The sequence below is a fragment of the Pan troglodytes genome, chromosome 17 (assembly GCF_028858775.2).
Source record: "Pan troglodytes isolate AG18354 chromosome 17, NHGRI_mPanTro3-v2.0_pri, whole genome shotgun sequence".
Lineage (NCBI taxonomy): Eukaryota > Metazoa > Chordata > Mammalia > Primates > Hominidae > Pan > Pan troglodytes.
The window spans coordinates 18,900,443-18,916,463 of record NC_072415.2 but is presented as its reverse complement, the minus strand read 5'-3'; the positions used below and the strand labels follow the sequence as shown (position 1 = coordinate 18,916,463).

At 50.4% G+C, this 16,021-nt stretch overlaps 1 protein-coding gene across 1 annotated transcript in view; it reads left to right on the top strand.

The window, feature by feature from the left end:
* IMPA2 (inositol monophosphatase 2) overlaps window positions 1-16,021 on the top strand; it is a 50,613-nt gene that overhangs the window by 4,202 nt on the left and 30,390 nt on the right. The window contains exon 2 of the mRNA XM_512020.7: window positions 13,396-13,529. Coding sequence (XP_512020.2) covers window positions 13,396-13,529 — 134 coding nt within the window. The remainder of the gene's footprint in view (window positions 1-13,395; window positions 13,530-16,021) is intronic.

Below are 16,021 nucleotides of genomic sequence, written 5' to 3'. Positions count from 1 at the left end.
GTCCACCTCACGTGCTCCTCTGGTCCTGTATGTTTTTGTCACCATGCCAGGTGGGTCGGCGTGATGGACAGGGGAGTATGCCTGGAAGCCCTTTCTACACTGGATGGCTCTCAGTAACTTACAGAGAAATGTGACTGCAAACCCTATTGAAGCAAAGTTAGTTCATCTACTCAGCTTATCTTTAGCCCACACTGGCTGTATCCACGCCAGTGCCACCTGATGCAAAGTCTGACGGAAGGACAGTTTAAGTGGAAAGGCACAAGGTTAGATCTACAGTCAAAACAGCTCACTTTTGCCCATTACAAAAGGGGTTTGTGTACGGCTTTGTGAACACTTTGTTAGGGTCCCTTGCAGGCAAGTGGGGGCCTTGATGCTTAAGCGTCATTAGCTTCACAGGAAATTCATCTCTGTTTACTTGTAACAAAATCTCAGGACAAAGCAGAAAAAGAAAAACCCAGCACTGACCTCAGGACCGCAGACTTCCCCCTTCTCTAGTTGGCCTTGCACACCCTTGCAGGTTATGCTTCCCGAGGCCCGGCCTTGCGAAGTGAGCCTGTTGTCCCCTTGTCCGGCCAGATCTGGTCGCTCTGCTTGGTGTTTGCAAAACACATGTTGCATTTTCTTGCCTTTCTTCTGGCCTGTGGAGTATGCAAACCATTCCCTGTCTCCAGAGCCCGGCTCCTGAGCCCCTTCCTTCATGGACCGCTTCTCAGGTGGCCTTCCCTGTCTTTCCAGTGCCCCACCTGGTCCTGCTGAGCTGGCACTCCTCGCGACTTTATTTATCCTTGCCTGGTGGTGTGCCCTCCACACAGTGGGTCCTTGGAATATGAATACTCTTTTGTCTACCTCTGGCTCTTCGGGGCAGAAGGCACATTGGTGGGCTCTGGACCCATGTCCCCACTTGTCCATCTGGCTTTACCAACACAGTGTTGTTTTGATTTGTGATTTTCCTTTTTGCTGGTTATTCACACCGGGAATTTAATGAGTGAAGTAACACTGAAAGCACATGATGAAGAACAGCAGCACCTGGCCCACACTCCTCACCCCTTGTCCTGTGTCCAGAGTCCCTGTTCTCAATTTTCTGAGAGTTACACCCATTTCTAAGTAATATGCTTCTGTCTTGCTTTCTTGAGTTGTTCATTGTTGACAGAATTATTCTGTGTTACGCCGTGTAGTGGCCCTGCCCGTGTGGTTCCGTGGGCATCCATGTCCATGTTCGGATGGCCATGCAGATGTAACTCGTGGTTCAGCCCGGCAGTGTATTCCTTTCTTTCTAATGCAACTTGTATTTTCGTTAAAGAATGTTTTGTTTTGCTTTGCATTTGTCTAGTTTTCTGTATACCTATTGTGAGCCATCCATCTTCCCAGCAGGATTTTTCGTGATCTCCTTGGTGTGGTCACACTCCTTGGGTCGCTGCTGTGGAGCAGTGCTTCTCCAGCTTTGGCTGTGTTGGAAGCCCAAGAGGGCTTATTAAGGCAAATGGGGTCCCACCGCAGGGTTTCTCATTCACTAAGTCTGGAGTGGGCACCAGAATATACATTTCTAACATTCCCAGCTGACATAGATGCTGCTAGTCTGGAGTGGCACAATGGGAACTTCCGCTGCATGGTATTTTATTATGTGAGTACATCACTATTCATTCAACTGTTTTATTTATTATTTATTTTTATTTTTTGAGACGACGTCTAGCTCTCTCGCTCAGGCTGGAGTGCAGTGGCGTGATCTTGGCTCATCAAAACCTCCGCCTCCCGAGTTCAAGTGATTCTCCTGCCTCAGCCTCCTGAATAGGGTCTACAGGCATGCGCCACCATGCCTGGCTAATTTTTGTATTTTTAGTAGAGACGGCGTTTCACCATATTGGCCAGGCTGATCTAGAACTCCTGACCTCAAGTGGTCCACTCGCCTTGGCCTCCCAAAGTGCTGGGATTACAGGCACGAGCCACTGCGCCTGGCCTCATTCAACTCTTGAACAAACTGGATAATGTCCAGTTTGGAGTTAATACGGGTAACGTTGCTGTGAACTTTCTTGCACATGTCTTTTGATTATGTGTGCATTTCTGTTGGGGATTTATTAATAGTAGGAGTAGAATCGCTGTGTCATTGGGAATGTAAATTCTGCCAAGTAGTTCTCTAAAGAGGATGTACCAAGTTACACTCCACCCTGCAGTGTGTGAGGGTTCCCATTTCCCCACGTCTTCCACAACACGTGGTATGGTCTGTCTTTTATATTGTAGCCATTCTGATGGGCTTGAGGTGGTATTTTATTGTAGTTTTAATTTGCGTTTCTTAGATAATTAATGAAGTTAAATGCACATGTTTATTGGCTTTTTTTTTTTTTTTTTTTTTTTTTTTTGTGACAGAGTCTTGCTCTGTCGCCCAGGCTGGAGTCCAGTGGTGCGATCTCAGCTCACTGCAACCTCCGCTTCCCGGGCTCAAGCAATTCTCCTGCCTCAGCCTCCCGAGTAGCTGGGATTACAGGCATGTGCCACCACGCCTGGCTAATTTTTGTATTTTTAGTAGAGATGGGGTTTCACCATGTTGGCCAGGCCAGTCTCAAACTCCTGACCTCATGTGATCCACCCACCTTGGCCTCCCAAAGTGCTGGGATTACAGGCGTGAGCCACTGTGCCCAGCTGTTTATTGGCTTCTTTGATATTATTTGCTTTTAAAATGATGGTAATAACACATTGATTATAAATTTATTCATCCAACAAAGAATCATTGAACAACTCAGGAAAGGACTTTAGCCTTTTTACTCTGAATGTGAGGGGAGGTTTGGGGCAGAGTCTTGTGTGGGGCTTTATAGGACTCTATATAGGGGACCACCCTGGCTGCTGCATGAGGTCCTGTGTGGGACAGTAGGGGGACCAGAATCAGGTATCTGATAGGAAGCCACGTGAGAAATGAGGGTGGATTTGACTGGGGTGCAGTGAAGAAGGTGGTGAAGAAGATTCACTTTGGAGGCTGAGGTGACAGGGTTTGCCTCTGAGTTGGATGTGGGGTGTGAGAGAAAGAGAGGAGCCAAGGGTGACTTCAGGGGTTTAGGCCTGAAAAGCTGGTTGAATGGATTTGCCACTTTCCGAGATGGCAAAACTGCAGGAGGAACAGGTTTGGAGCTGAGAGTCGAGTGTTCTCTTCTGCGCAGGTTAAGCTCGAATTGCCAGTAGATTTCTTATTTTATGTTTTTGAGACAGGGTATCGCTTTGTTTCCCTGGCTGGAGTGCAGTGGTGCAATCACAGCTTCTACCTCCTGGGCTGAAGTGATTCTCCCACCTCAGCCTCCTGAGTAGCTGGGACTACAGGCATGTGTCACCATGCCTGGATAATATGTATTTTTTAATTTTTTGTAGAGACGGGGTTTCACTAAGTGGAGATGTTGGATTTGCACCCAAGCTGACGGCAGAGATGCAGTGTGGAAGTCATATTCCTGGAGATGGTGTTTAGGGCCATGTCCCGGACAGGAGGAGAGCAGGCTTGGCCACTGATGGGCTTTGCCGTCGGATGAGCTCAGGTCAGGCTCCCATTTTCCTCCTTGGGAGCCTCACAAATGCCAGTTTGTGGAGGTCATTTCTGAAGTGGTTCATTTCTCCAGAAAAGGCTTCCCCGCTCTTCCTGCCTGGGCTGAGCGCACCTGTGGCTGGAGGAAGGGGAGGCAGGAGGGGGAGAGGAGGCGGTGGTGATGGCCTCCAGCTCCTGCCTCGTCTGGTCCACGCCTGCAATGTTTGCTTAGCTCTGCAGGGTGGGGTCAGCCTACATGAGAAATTCGAAAACTCGCCAACATTTCAAACATCAGCAGAGACAAAATTCCTGTGAGACAGCAGCTGGCAGGCACAGAGTAGCAGCTGTCCCTTTGGTGGGGTGGGGGTCGGCACATGGTCTCCAAGGGTCCGAGGCTCACTGCTCCTGACCCTATCTGAGAGGTCCCTGTCATTTCCTACCCATTTTGCTAACAAAAGCTGTCTGAGAAGAAGGGGGAGGGCAGAAGGCACTGCCCTTGCCTCTGGGCAGCCTCATCCCAGCCCTTGGCACTCCAGGGTGCCAGTGAGGTCCCACCTGTGCCCCCTTAAGGAGAGGCTGGTAGATGGCTCATCCCCACGGGGAGAGTGAGTCCTGGACTCTGTGGCCCTGAGATTGTCACTTGCTCACCCCAATGAAGCGCTGCCCAGGGGAGATTACTGTCTTTGGAGTTTGGGGCGGGAGGGTGGGTGAAATCACTCAGCCAGAGGATGGAGAGGCTGCTAGTGAGATACAGGCCCCCTGCCCGAGCTTTAGGGGTGGAGGAAGGCAGGAGCTCAAAGGCATGGGGAGCTGAGACATTGAGAAGGAGAGGGGAGTTCCGGAGTCTAGGCCCCTCCCTCTCTCCTGGCCTCCTCCTGGGCCCAGTGGAGACAGGAGCCTGGAGCCTGGTTTGCGTCTTCTCTCTTCTGTGGGAGTGAGGGAAGGCTTTGGTCTCTAGGCTGAGCCAGTCTCAGGATCCTGTGTCCGTTGTCCCAGCTCTGCCCTAGCCTGCCATGAGTGCTGCAGGAGGCCTTCTGCAGACTGGCGCCCTGCCCCTGGGCTCACCTCTCATGTGAGAGTTGGAGGAGGTGCAGACCTGGCCAGTCACTGCAGTGTGCAGGGGGACTGGGAGGCCATCCCAGCACCTGGGATGTGGACAGCTTCCTGGAAGAAGTCACAGCTGAGTGTGTCTTTAGAAAGAAAAGCAGGAGTCAGCTAGGAAAGTTAGGTGATGGGCTTGGGGAGGGGAGAGAGAAGAGGAGGGGTCGGGGCCAATAGAGAAGATGAAAGCAGAAGGGGCAAAAGAGAACACAGCACCAAGGACCTCCAAGAAATGCACTTTGGCTGAAGTTTGAGGTGGGAGAGTTCAGGACTTGGGGGCCCCGTGTGGAGGGCAGAGTTGCAGGTGGGTGTCCTGCTCGAACTGATGGGGTGTGGCCCTTGGGGGCTGTGAGTTGGGGTGGACTTGATGAGTCGTACATTGAAGGAGACATAGGAATAAAGGACTTCTGGGTTTCTGGCTCATGCAGCTGGCTGGCTCTCATTGCTTTTGAGAGAAATGTGAGCTGGAGAGGGATTAGGAAGTAATCAATTGTGACGGCTCCAGCCGTGGGGTCGGCTCTGTTTAGCGATGGTGGACTTGGACTGTGGTGCTGGGAACCCCTTCCCTGTACCTTACAGCTGCAGGGCCTTGGGCAACTTTCTCCATTTCTTTGTGCCTCCGTTTCCTCATCTTTAACATGGAGAATAATTTTTGCTGTCCTCAGAGTTACTGTGTGGAATAAATGTACATGTGAACTGCTCAGAACAGCACGGGGCAGAAGAAGCGCTCTGTAAGCTTGAGCTCAGGCCGTGGAGCTGGGCAGGGTGTGAGGTGGAGGCCATCTCTAGGAAGCTCAGCTGCTGAAGGCAGGTCCGAGGGCTTGCAAACACCCACTTTCAAGGAATAGTGGGAGGGAGATGAGCCGCAGAATGGTGGGGAGATAGGAGGAAAGCCACGAGGGGAGGCAGGGGTCACAGGCCACGGGCCCTGGAACACAGGGAATGCAGCTGGGATGTGGGTGACGGGTGGCTGCTGGCATTGGTATGGAAGGTGCCAGTGCCTTGTCAGGGCGGAGGGCGACTAGAGATCAAGGTGAGGGGAAAAATAGCCACGAGACTAAAGGAGGCGTTGAGGATTCGAGAGCCTGAGGTGGGCTGGCCTGGGAGCCATGTCTGCTTGGACCAGCTCCTCCTCTTCCTCCCAGGGTTGAGGTTGTACAGAGATTTGTGACGCATCAACAGCTGTGAACTGCTGACCACATGTGCCACATGACACCATGTGATAGGCGTGTTATTACCTGGGTACCTGATGAATTGTTAGGTTTTATTGATTGTCACACGTATCAGGTTCTTCAGAGAAACAGGACCGGCAGGAGGTGGGTGGGTCCAGTCTGCAGGGTGGGCTGGCAGCTGGAGACGCGGAGAGACAGCTGATGTTCCAGTTTGAAGGCCATAGGGCAGGAAGAGTTGTTCATGTGGACAGAGTCCCAAGGCCATTTGCCGAGAACACCCTCTTACTTGGGGGAGGGTCAGCCTTTTCATTCTGTTTGGGCCCTCAGCTGTTGGACAAGGCCCGCCCACAGGAAGGAGAGGGATCTACTTTCCTGATTAAGATGCTGATGCCCTCGCAGAAACACCCAGAACAATTTTTTTTTTTTTGAGATGGAGCCTTGCTCTGTCTCCCAGGATGGAGTGCAGTGGCGTAATCTTGGCTCACCGCAACCTCCACCTCCTGGGCTCACGCGTTTCTCCTACCTCAGCCCTCTGAGTAGCTGGGATTATAGGCGTGTGCCGGCACACCCAGCTAATTTTTGTATTTTTAGTAGAGACAGGGTTTCCCCATGTTGGCCAGGCTGGTCTCGAACTCCTGACTTCAGGTGATCTGCCTGCCTCGGCCTCCCAGTGCTGGGATTACAGGCAGGAGCCACCACGCCTAGTCCAGAACAATGTCTGACCAAGTATCTGCGCTCCACATAGCTCAGTCAAGTTGACACATAAAATTAACCATCACAACACATTCACTTGTGTTGCAGTAAATCTGGAAGCATAAACATGGGGCGTGTTGTCAGGTGCACACCTCCAGTGGCCACATCTTCCTGACCTGACAGAGGGAAAGACACATCTATTGAAACTGCACTTTGGCAAGGCTCCGGCGTACTGCTCTGTGGATGATGCACAGGGCCTGGGTTCCAGAGCATGTCAGCTGCCCTGCAGTGACTGGCATAAAGGTCGGATGGGGACAGGAGCACAAGAACAAGATGGGGTGAGACAGGAAAGATAGTTGGACGTCTCCATGAATATGTTAGCCTAGGATGTCTCTGAAGCTGGAGTTGATGGTGACCTTTCCTTTTAGATTTGAAATTCAGGCTTCAGTGACTTCAGGCCCATATTTTATATGTTATACATTAACAGAATGCTACTGGAAGGAGAGACCCGAGCCAGGGGGGTCTGTGAAGTGCATGCCTAGTTAGCGAGTAGCTGAAAAACATTAATTAAAAACCAGGATACCTAACTCATTGCTGGTGGAGTGAGAGTGTTTAAAATCTCTAAGACTGAGGGAAAATAGCCGTGGTAAAGGGGTTCAGCGGGAACTTACCTGGCAACCCCATGTGCTCCCTCGCCCTGTGGACGTGATCCTGGCTAAAGGGCAGGGCTGTTTGAGTCTCGCTTACTGATTTTAGAAATACAGCACTTTTCCTCACCTTTTCTCTTAGCATAGGACAATTCGTGAATTAAACTTTTCTTAACCTAGTATTTTAGCATCCTATTTGCAACTTGTGCATTGTATGTACGGTAGGTTCTTATTTTTTGTAACAGTACAAAAATTAGCTGAGAAAGTCATTAGATTTTCTCAGATACATGTTCTCACAACTGATACTGGTGAGGTTCTATGTGTAAATAAGTTTGTGGACTAAGACCTTTTCATACAATACCTCATGTGATTCCTAAAACAACCCAATGTGTTAGATATACTGTTATTACAGAAGAGGAAATGAAGGCCATGAGAAGCCATATAGAATTTGAATTTAGAGCTGTCTGATTCTGGAGTGTACTTTATCCCTCTCTACTCCCACTGATGTTATGAAACTGCTGAAAACAAGAATTACATCCTGGAAGGGAATTTTTCATACCCATCTTCATGAAGAGCTACAGGACAAGGCTTCTGACTTTTTTTAGGTTAGCTTAGTGTCATTGTGTGTTGGTGACTGAAGGAAGCTAGCTGGCGCAGCCCCCATGTGTGCAAGGCCCCCGAGTACACCTGATAGAGCCCTATCTGGTGTATATGGGTGCATGCCGCTGGCATCAGCACCCTGCCCGGGGTGAGGGTAGTTCCTGGAGCTACTGGGATGAAATGCAGAGCTCCCAACCTGGAGGAGTGCATGGCCCAGTGGAGGGGACAGGGCAGTGACCAAGTACAGTGGGCTGTGCGGTAGCTGACCCAGGAAGAGGGGCCTCAGCCAGGGCAGTGGGCGGACGGCCACACGGGCGACCTCCTGGAGCAGCTGTGCTGGAGTAGATGGAGGCTGAGAGCACAGACAGGCAGGAGGTGGCCAGGGATGTCATTGCAGGCACAAGGGATCGTGTCCAAAGACATGGAGGTACAGGAGGGAGGACACTCGAGGGGGCTTGAGCCTGGCATGGGGCATGCTGCACTGGCTGGGTGTGAAGGGCCTTGCACACCTGACGCAAGACAGCAGCCCGATTGTGAGGCCAGGTCTAGTGGAAGAGGCTGGCCACAGGGTCACCTGCCCTGCCGGTAGGAGGTACAGGCATGTTCGAGCCCCATGGCCTTCCTTATGACACACTCACAAAGAAAGTCATCAGAGAAACTGCAATAATAAATATTAATAAAAGCAGAAAACAGTTAATATTTTAAAAGATTATGAAGGCTAGGTGTAGTGGCTCACGTCTTAATCCCAGCACTTTGGGAGGCCGAGGCGGGAGGATCACTTGAGGCCCGGAGTTTGAGACCAGCCTTGGCAATATTGTGAGACCTCAGCTCTACAAAATAAAAATAAAAATGATCCGGGTGTGGTGGTGCGTGCTTGTAGTTGCAGCTACTGGGGAGGCTGAGGCGGGAGGATTGCTTGAGTTCAGGAGGTCAAGACTACAGTGAGCCAAGATTGCGCTACTGCACTCCATCTGGGGCAACAGAGAGAGACCCTGTCTCAAGAGAAAAATAACAACAGAGCATAACACAACACAGCATCCTGCCTCTGAATCCACTCTTCCCACTCTGTAACCCATGACTCGGCCCTGTTTTCCTGGCAGACACACCCAGATTGCAGCATTCTCCAAGCTGCCCCAAGGGCCCCCAGCACCCGCCTCCTCCACACACACAGCTGTGTATGTTTTGAATGTGGAAAACTGAGTGTATAAATACCAGTGAGCTTAGATAAGGTGACACAAAAGGACATATTACAAAATCTTCTAGCATTTAGTTAACTGTGAGCTCAGTTTGCAGCAGCCAAGGACTCTTTATGCATTCACTCAGCAGGTGTTCCTGGAGACCCCCATGAGGCAGCCCCCATGCAGGGTGCACCATGGCCTGTTGGAGGTGGACAGAGACAGAGAGGGTACGGTTCCTTACCCAGGCTGGTTGAGCAGACACATGGAGTGATAAGTGCTGTGGGTGCCAGTTGGTGGCTTGTGTAAGTGCTGTAGTCACAGTTGGGTGAGTGCCCCTCTGCCCGCAGAAGCTGGAGGCTCCTCGTGTGGAAGGTGATGTTTGAACTGAGTCATGAAGGAGGAGGACAGTGGGCTGGCTGAGGCGGTTCCATCAGGAGACTCCAGGGTTAATGATTCCATGTGACAGGGCCATGGCATTCTCAGAGCTCGGAGGGGAGGGGAGGGGAGCTGAGAAAGGGGTCGGGAAAGGCCCGCAGCTGCTGAGTTGATGGTTTGTTTGGTTTCTTCACAGAGGCCAGTAAGAGGAGCAGGGGAAGTCTAGTTAGTAAGAGGTATGGGGTGGGGTGGTCTGCTCCACAAAGTCATCCAGGGACCCAGCTTTGTCCTCCCTCATTGCTCCGAGGTGTTTCTTCCTGCATGGGCAGCACCACACCTACTTCGTAGCCTGTGGCGAGGGGGAATGGGACACGAGGAAGTGCAAGGCAGTATCCTTTTGAGGATGTGACTCGGAAGTTGCAGGTCTTGCTTCCAGTCCCATCCTCTGGGGCAGAACTTGGTGCTGAGGCCACACGTATCCGCGTGGCGTGCAGATTGCGAGGCAGCTCTGTGCTTGCTCCAACTTGGAGGTTCTGTTCCTAAAAGGAAGAAGGGGAGACTGGACGGTTGGGGTCAAACGGTCTCTGCTACAAGGGCAAATCTGGAAGCTATTGTATGCTCCCTTCAGGGGTTTTGACTTTATCCACATAGTGACAGGGCGCCACCAAGTGCTCTGCTGGGGAGACGCATGGTCACCGTGACCATGTTTTAGGAAGTGTTTTAGGAAGTGCGTCTGGCTGTGCCGGGAGAGTGGGTCTGAGTGCAGGAAGCAGATCTGGTCTAGCTCCAGGAGGTGGGACTTGTGGATGGAAGCACTGGATCTTTTCAACAGGGCAACCAGAAAAACAGCCAGACAGAAGGACCTGGGTGGTCAGCACTCACACAGACACCAGTGTTCCCGTTTGGAAAAATGTTACAGTCTATTCAAGCAGCCCAATGTGTGTTTTATTCATTCTTTCAAAGAACTCTGTGTACCTGCTGTATGTGTATCTGCTGAATGCCAGGGAGCATTCCTGATGCTAGGGGTACAGAAGGGAAGCAGAAAGAGCTCTGCCCTCAGAAGCCTCTGCCTGGGAGAGACAAACAGTCAACAACAAAACAGACAGGAAGGACGAAGGGAAGCAGAAAGAGCTCTGCCCTCTGAGCTCCTGCCTGGGAGAGACAGTCAAAAACAAAACTGACAGGAAGGATGGTTTCAGATGGGATATGATAAGTTGTAGAAGGATCAGAAAACAGGAAGTCCTTGGGGGCAGAAACAGATTTGGTTAGGATCAGTGAGAAAACCCCAGAGCACAGCAGGACAGCAACTTGGGGCTGACCTGGAGGTGAGCTGTGAAGGGCTCGCCCTGGGACTTGGGATTTGGAGTTTCCCAAGGGCCCTGGGGTTTGGGATGTGTTCTGTGAGCAGCGGGAAGCCATTGGATCATTTTCTGCAGTAAAGTGATGTGATGTAATTGGTGTCTGAAAATTCCCCATCCAGCTGCTGCGTAGAGGCTGCAAGGGTGGACAGGTGGAATACCAGCCACCCTTGCAGGTAGCTTTACGGCTGCTCCCCATGTGGGGATGCCACAAGCATGAAGTAAAGCCACTGTCTTCTCAGGTGGTGGTCCTGGGTTCAGAACCCACCACCACCTGCCCACCCCACCCGCTGAGGTGGAACATCCTGGTCTCCTAGTGGCTCTCTTCACGTGGGAGTTTGAGACTCTGCTGTAGCTCCATGCTACTGAAGTGAGCACCCCTGCATCAGGATCACCATAGAGCTTGCCAGAAATGCAGCTCTCAGACCCCAGTCAGACCTATGCAGCACAGTCTGCCCTTCCTCGAGATCCCAGAGGCTCTGCTGCCATATCCTCTCTGGGGCTGTGTCCCCTGGTTAGGCTGCCTTTCTCACCCCAGCTCTATGCACACAATCCCTACAACCCCACACCACACCAACACACACACACACACACCCAGAAATCCATACACACCCAGAGATACACACAGAGACACACATACCCTGCATCTTCCCACACCACACCGATACACACACACCCAGAGATAGACATACAGACACACCCTGCATCCTCTCACACCACAGCAACACACACACACACCCAGAGATAACACACAGAGACACACACCCTGACTCCCCCCATACCACATGAACACACACTTACAGGTACACAACAGAGACACACACACATCAGGAATCACCGTGGCCATACATGAGACAAGCTTTGTGCCGAAGGCCTGTCTGGCCAACTCAGGGTTGAGGGTCCTGGACCATGGGCAGGTGCTACGGGAGCCACATGTGAGGAGTGTGAGATTCACAGACAAGGCCTGTGGAGCTTGATTTGTTGAGAGTGCTGTGTGCAAATTGGTGATTTGAGAAGATTGACCTGGTGGCAATGAGCAGGAACTAGGAAACCCTGGCCAGAGGCAGGGCCTGGGCGGTGGGAGCTGGAGGCTGTCATAGGAATATGAAGTCCTGGAGTTATGGCTACCCAGTGGACGTGGCTATGTGGATGCTGTATGCTTTTTTTGGTATGACCTATCACATTCTGAATTTTCTATAACCTATATCTGTTTTTTTTGCAACCAAGATTAAAACAAAAACTGCCTTGGCTCAGTACAGCATGGGCCAGCTCTGGGATGTAGGCAGTGAGAAGAGCAGGCAGCCCCGTATGGGGAGGAGCACATGGGAGGCTGAGTTTCGGGGGCTCCTGCCTGTTCTGTAGAATTCCCCGTGTGCTTCTTCTGGCAGCACAGGGCCTGGCATGAGCGGGTCCTTGGTGTGTGCTTATCAGAAGACGTGATGGATGTCACGTCCGGGCACCTGGCCAATTGATGGTCCTTTTGAGAGAAATACAGGATTCTGGGATGTAGCTAGTTTAGGAAGAAGGCTCTGAGTTCGTTTTTAGGTGCCCTGACTTTGTCATCATGATGAGGGAGACACCAAGTTGTTAAGACAGACAGAAATGGGCAAGAGCTGGGCGCGGTGGCTTACGCCTGTTATCCCAGCACTTTTGGAGGCAGCGGTGGGAGGATCGCTTGAGCCCAGGAGTTTGAGATCTGCCTGGCTAGCATAGCAAGACCCTGTCTCTTCAAAAAATAAAAAATGAGCTGGGTGCAGTACCACGTGCCTGTAGTCCTAGCTATTGGGGAGGCTGAGGTGGGAGGATCACTTGAGCCCTGGAGTTTGAGGTTACTGTGAGCTGTGATTGTGACACCACACTTCGGCCTGGGTGACAGAGAGACCCAGTCTGTAAAACAAAACAAAGCAAAACAAAACAAAACAAAAAGGAGAAGAAAGGCCTGGGCTGGACCAGAACTGGTCCCTCTGGAGTTGTCCAGGGACTGATTAGCCACTCTTTATCCCTTCCTGTTTGGGTTTTCCTGGGGTTCTTGGGACCATCCCAGTCCTTGCTCCTATGTATAGCTGTGATGGGTTTAGACCAGTGTGTTGGCAGCTTGCACAGCTGCGGAGCCTGTGTCGGAGCTCAGCCCTGTGGATCCTTGCATGAACTCTCAGACAGCTGATGCTGCTCCAGCCCAGAGCGCAGTGAGAGCTGGCCATGGTTCCTGAAACACAGTTTAGCTTTCCCGGGTTTCTCAGTGGGAACACTTACAATCAGATTCGAGGGCATATCCCATTTCATGAGATAAAGTGAATTAGGGAAAATAAGCTTTTACTTTACACGGAAATCTCCTAAATTTGAATTCATGGGATTATACAGGGCACAGGTGTGTAACATGATCTTGTTTTGGGCCGTTCTTACAGAGGAAGTTTCATGCTCTTTTCAAAACCCCTGTGTTTTTCTTTTACTCGAAGAGAAATTGTTTCACAGGTGCAACAAAATAATTTTGAAATAATTTCAAGTAATGGAGAAATAATTTTTCTTGTAAAAGAATAATGGTGGAGTCATTAAGGCTCACTAGAAACCCAGAGAGCCTAGGCTGTGATATTAGCTCTGAGGTCAATGATACAAGAAGTCAGTGACCCACAGAGACACACCTGCTGCCCCCGCCCCCCCCCCCCCCCCCCCAATGGCAGGCTGAATACAGAGGGGACTCGAAGGAGTGGATAATTCCTTTGCCTGGAGGAGGATGTTTGCATGTTTAACCCAAATCCCGTACTTTTATTTCAGATCATCAGAAAAGCCCTTACTGAGGAAAAACGTGTCTCAACAAAAACATCAGCTGCAGATCTTGTGACAGAAACAGATCACCTTGTGGAAGATTTAATTATTTCTGAGTTGCGAGAGAGGTTTCCTTCACACAGGTAGGTGTACTCCTCTGGGAAACACCCCCAGTAACCCTGGCCACACTCATAGAAAATGCAGGGTCTGCCGGGGTCAGGGGGCTCTGTCGTTTGTTGATGTGGCCAGACGTGAAGCCCTAAGCCACGCAGCCTAACCTGCAATTTGTCAGTTACTTAGTAAGCAAACTCAGCCCTGTTTTCGTTCTTTTTACTGTCATCTTAACAACCATCACGTCAGTGCATCCTCTTATGAATATTGAAGCAGCTCTTTTTACAACACATGTTCAGGAAAAGCTCCTTGCACCCCTGTACTCAACCATTTGTTATTTCTGGAAGGACCCACTAGAAGTGTGACCCACCCTAAGAAGCCTGGAGTGGTGATGTCCCCTGGTGGCCTGTGCCTGTTCAGCTGCCTGGGCAACTTTCCCAGGAGGATGGGATGCCAAGTGGCACTGGCAGCCGCGTGGGGCCCCCGGCCCACCACTAGTGCTTAGTGATGCACGCCCCCTCGCCCAGGCCAGAGGGCTCAGTGGGAATGGCTGCCACAGCCGGGCCCCAGAGCTGTCCCTGCAAGAGGCCTGTATGAGCACCTCTTAACCTTTTTGGGGTCACCCTTTGAGTATTTGATGCTAGCTATTAATCTTTTGTTCAGAAAAATTAAAATATTTACACAGCATTTTGCATAGCATTTTAAGGGAGCCATGAACCCCAGATTGAGACATCTTCTTTAACTCTGGGGGGCTCTAAGGCCCCTCTCTCACCTCTAGAGTTCTGCAGTATAAATGCTGAAGACCCTGCAAGGGATCTTTTTTCTTCGTTACATAGAATCTTTTAAAGATGTTGGATTCTTAAAACTGGAATACCAGTTATTGGATTTCTGGCTGTAGGGTATTATAACTGTCAGGTTCCAGGTTTATATGGACTTAGGTGGCAGAAATATAGATGGTACTCTCCCTCAGTGTCCATTCAGCACATGGTAGGCTTAAAATACTTTTCTTTACATTTATTTTTATATATTTTTTAAGAGATAGGGTCTTGCTCAGTTGCCCAGGTTGGTGTGCAGTGGCATGATCATAGCTCACTGCAGCCTTGAACTCCTGGGTTCCAGTGATCCTCCTGCTTCAGCCTCCTGAGTAGCTGGGATTACAGGAGCCACTCCACCTGGCTCTTTTTTTTTTTTTTTTTTCTGTGAATGATTATATAAATGAAAGAACAAGCCAGTGTTAAACACTTACCTTCTTTTTTTTCCCGTCATCTCCTTCTAACTTGTTAGGTTATCTCAAGGTTACCAGCTCTCCCTCTGAATTTCTGTTTGCCAGTCGCTCATGTTTGTTTTGTTGACAACCTTTGAGTTTAAGCTTCTCTTACTTCCTATTTCCCTACTCTGCTTGAGGTCAGGATCCCAAGAATTGGTTACAATAGTTATAGGATGTAAAGTGTTTGTGATTTTTTTTTTTTTTTTTTTTTGAGATGGAGTCTTGCTCTGGCGCCCAGGCTGGAGTGCAGTGGCGCGATCTTGGCTCACTGCAAGCTCTGCCTCCCAGGTTCACGCCATTCTCCTGCCTCAGCCTCCTGAGTAGCTGGGACTACAGGCGCCCGCCACCACGCCCAGCTAATTTTTTGTATTTTTAGTAGAAAGAGGGTTTCACCTTGTTAGTCAGGATGGTCTCGATCTCCTGACCTCATGATCCGCCCGCCTCGGCCTCCCAAAGTGCTGGGATTACAGGTGTGATCCATTACGCCCGGCCCCAGTGTTTGTGATTTTTAAAAAGCCTTTTAAAACCTAATTTTAGGGTGGCTCACACCTGTAATCCCAGCACTTTGGGAGGCTGAGGCGGGCGGATCACAAGTGAGGAGTTCAAGACCAGCCTGAACAACATGGTGAAACCTCGTCCCTACTAAGAATACAAACATTAGCCGGGTGTGGTGGCATGGGCCTGTAATTCCAGCCACTCGGGAGGCTGAGGCAGGAGAATTGCTTGAACCTGGGAGGCGGAGGTTGCAGTGAGCCGAGGTCACACCACTGCACTCCAGCCTGTGTGACAGAGCAAGACTCCGTCTCGAAAAATAAATAAATAAACCTAATTTTAATCAAAGGGCAGTAGCAAAAGAATTTATCATATGGATTCTTTGAGAGGAAGCATGCTGCAGTAACGAGCCGGCTGTTTCCAGGTCCTTTATTAACCATATTGGCCTAGAGGTTTCTGCAGTGATGATCCGTGTGGCCGTGGCATGGGAGGGCTGGCTGATCTGTGTGGGGTCTGGTAAAGGCTTGGAGGAGATGCAGGATCAGGCACAGTGAAGTTATTGGGGCTGTGATGTGTTTCAGTCAGGTCACTTGGACAAACTGCACTCCGAGATTACACGCAACCCACTGTTGGGTTAATGTGTGCAGTTGGTTCCATTTGTAAAAGGTAAATTTAGATACTCGCTGTTGTGTACACAAGGTAAAAGTTAATGTATTATGGGGTGAGCACAGGTACCTCCCTCCACCCTTGAGGCCTTAGGGTTGC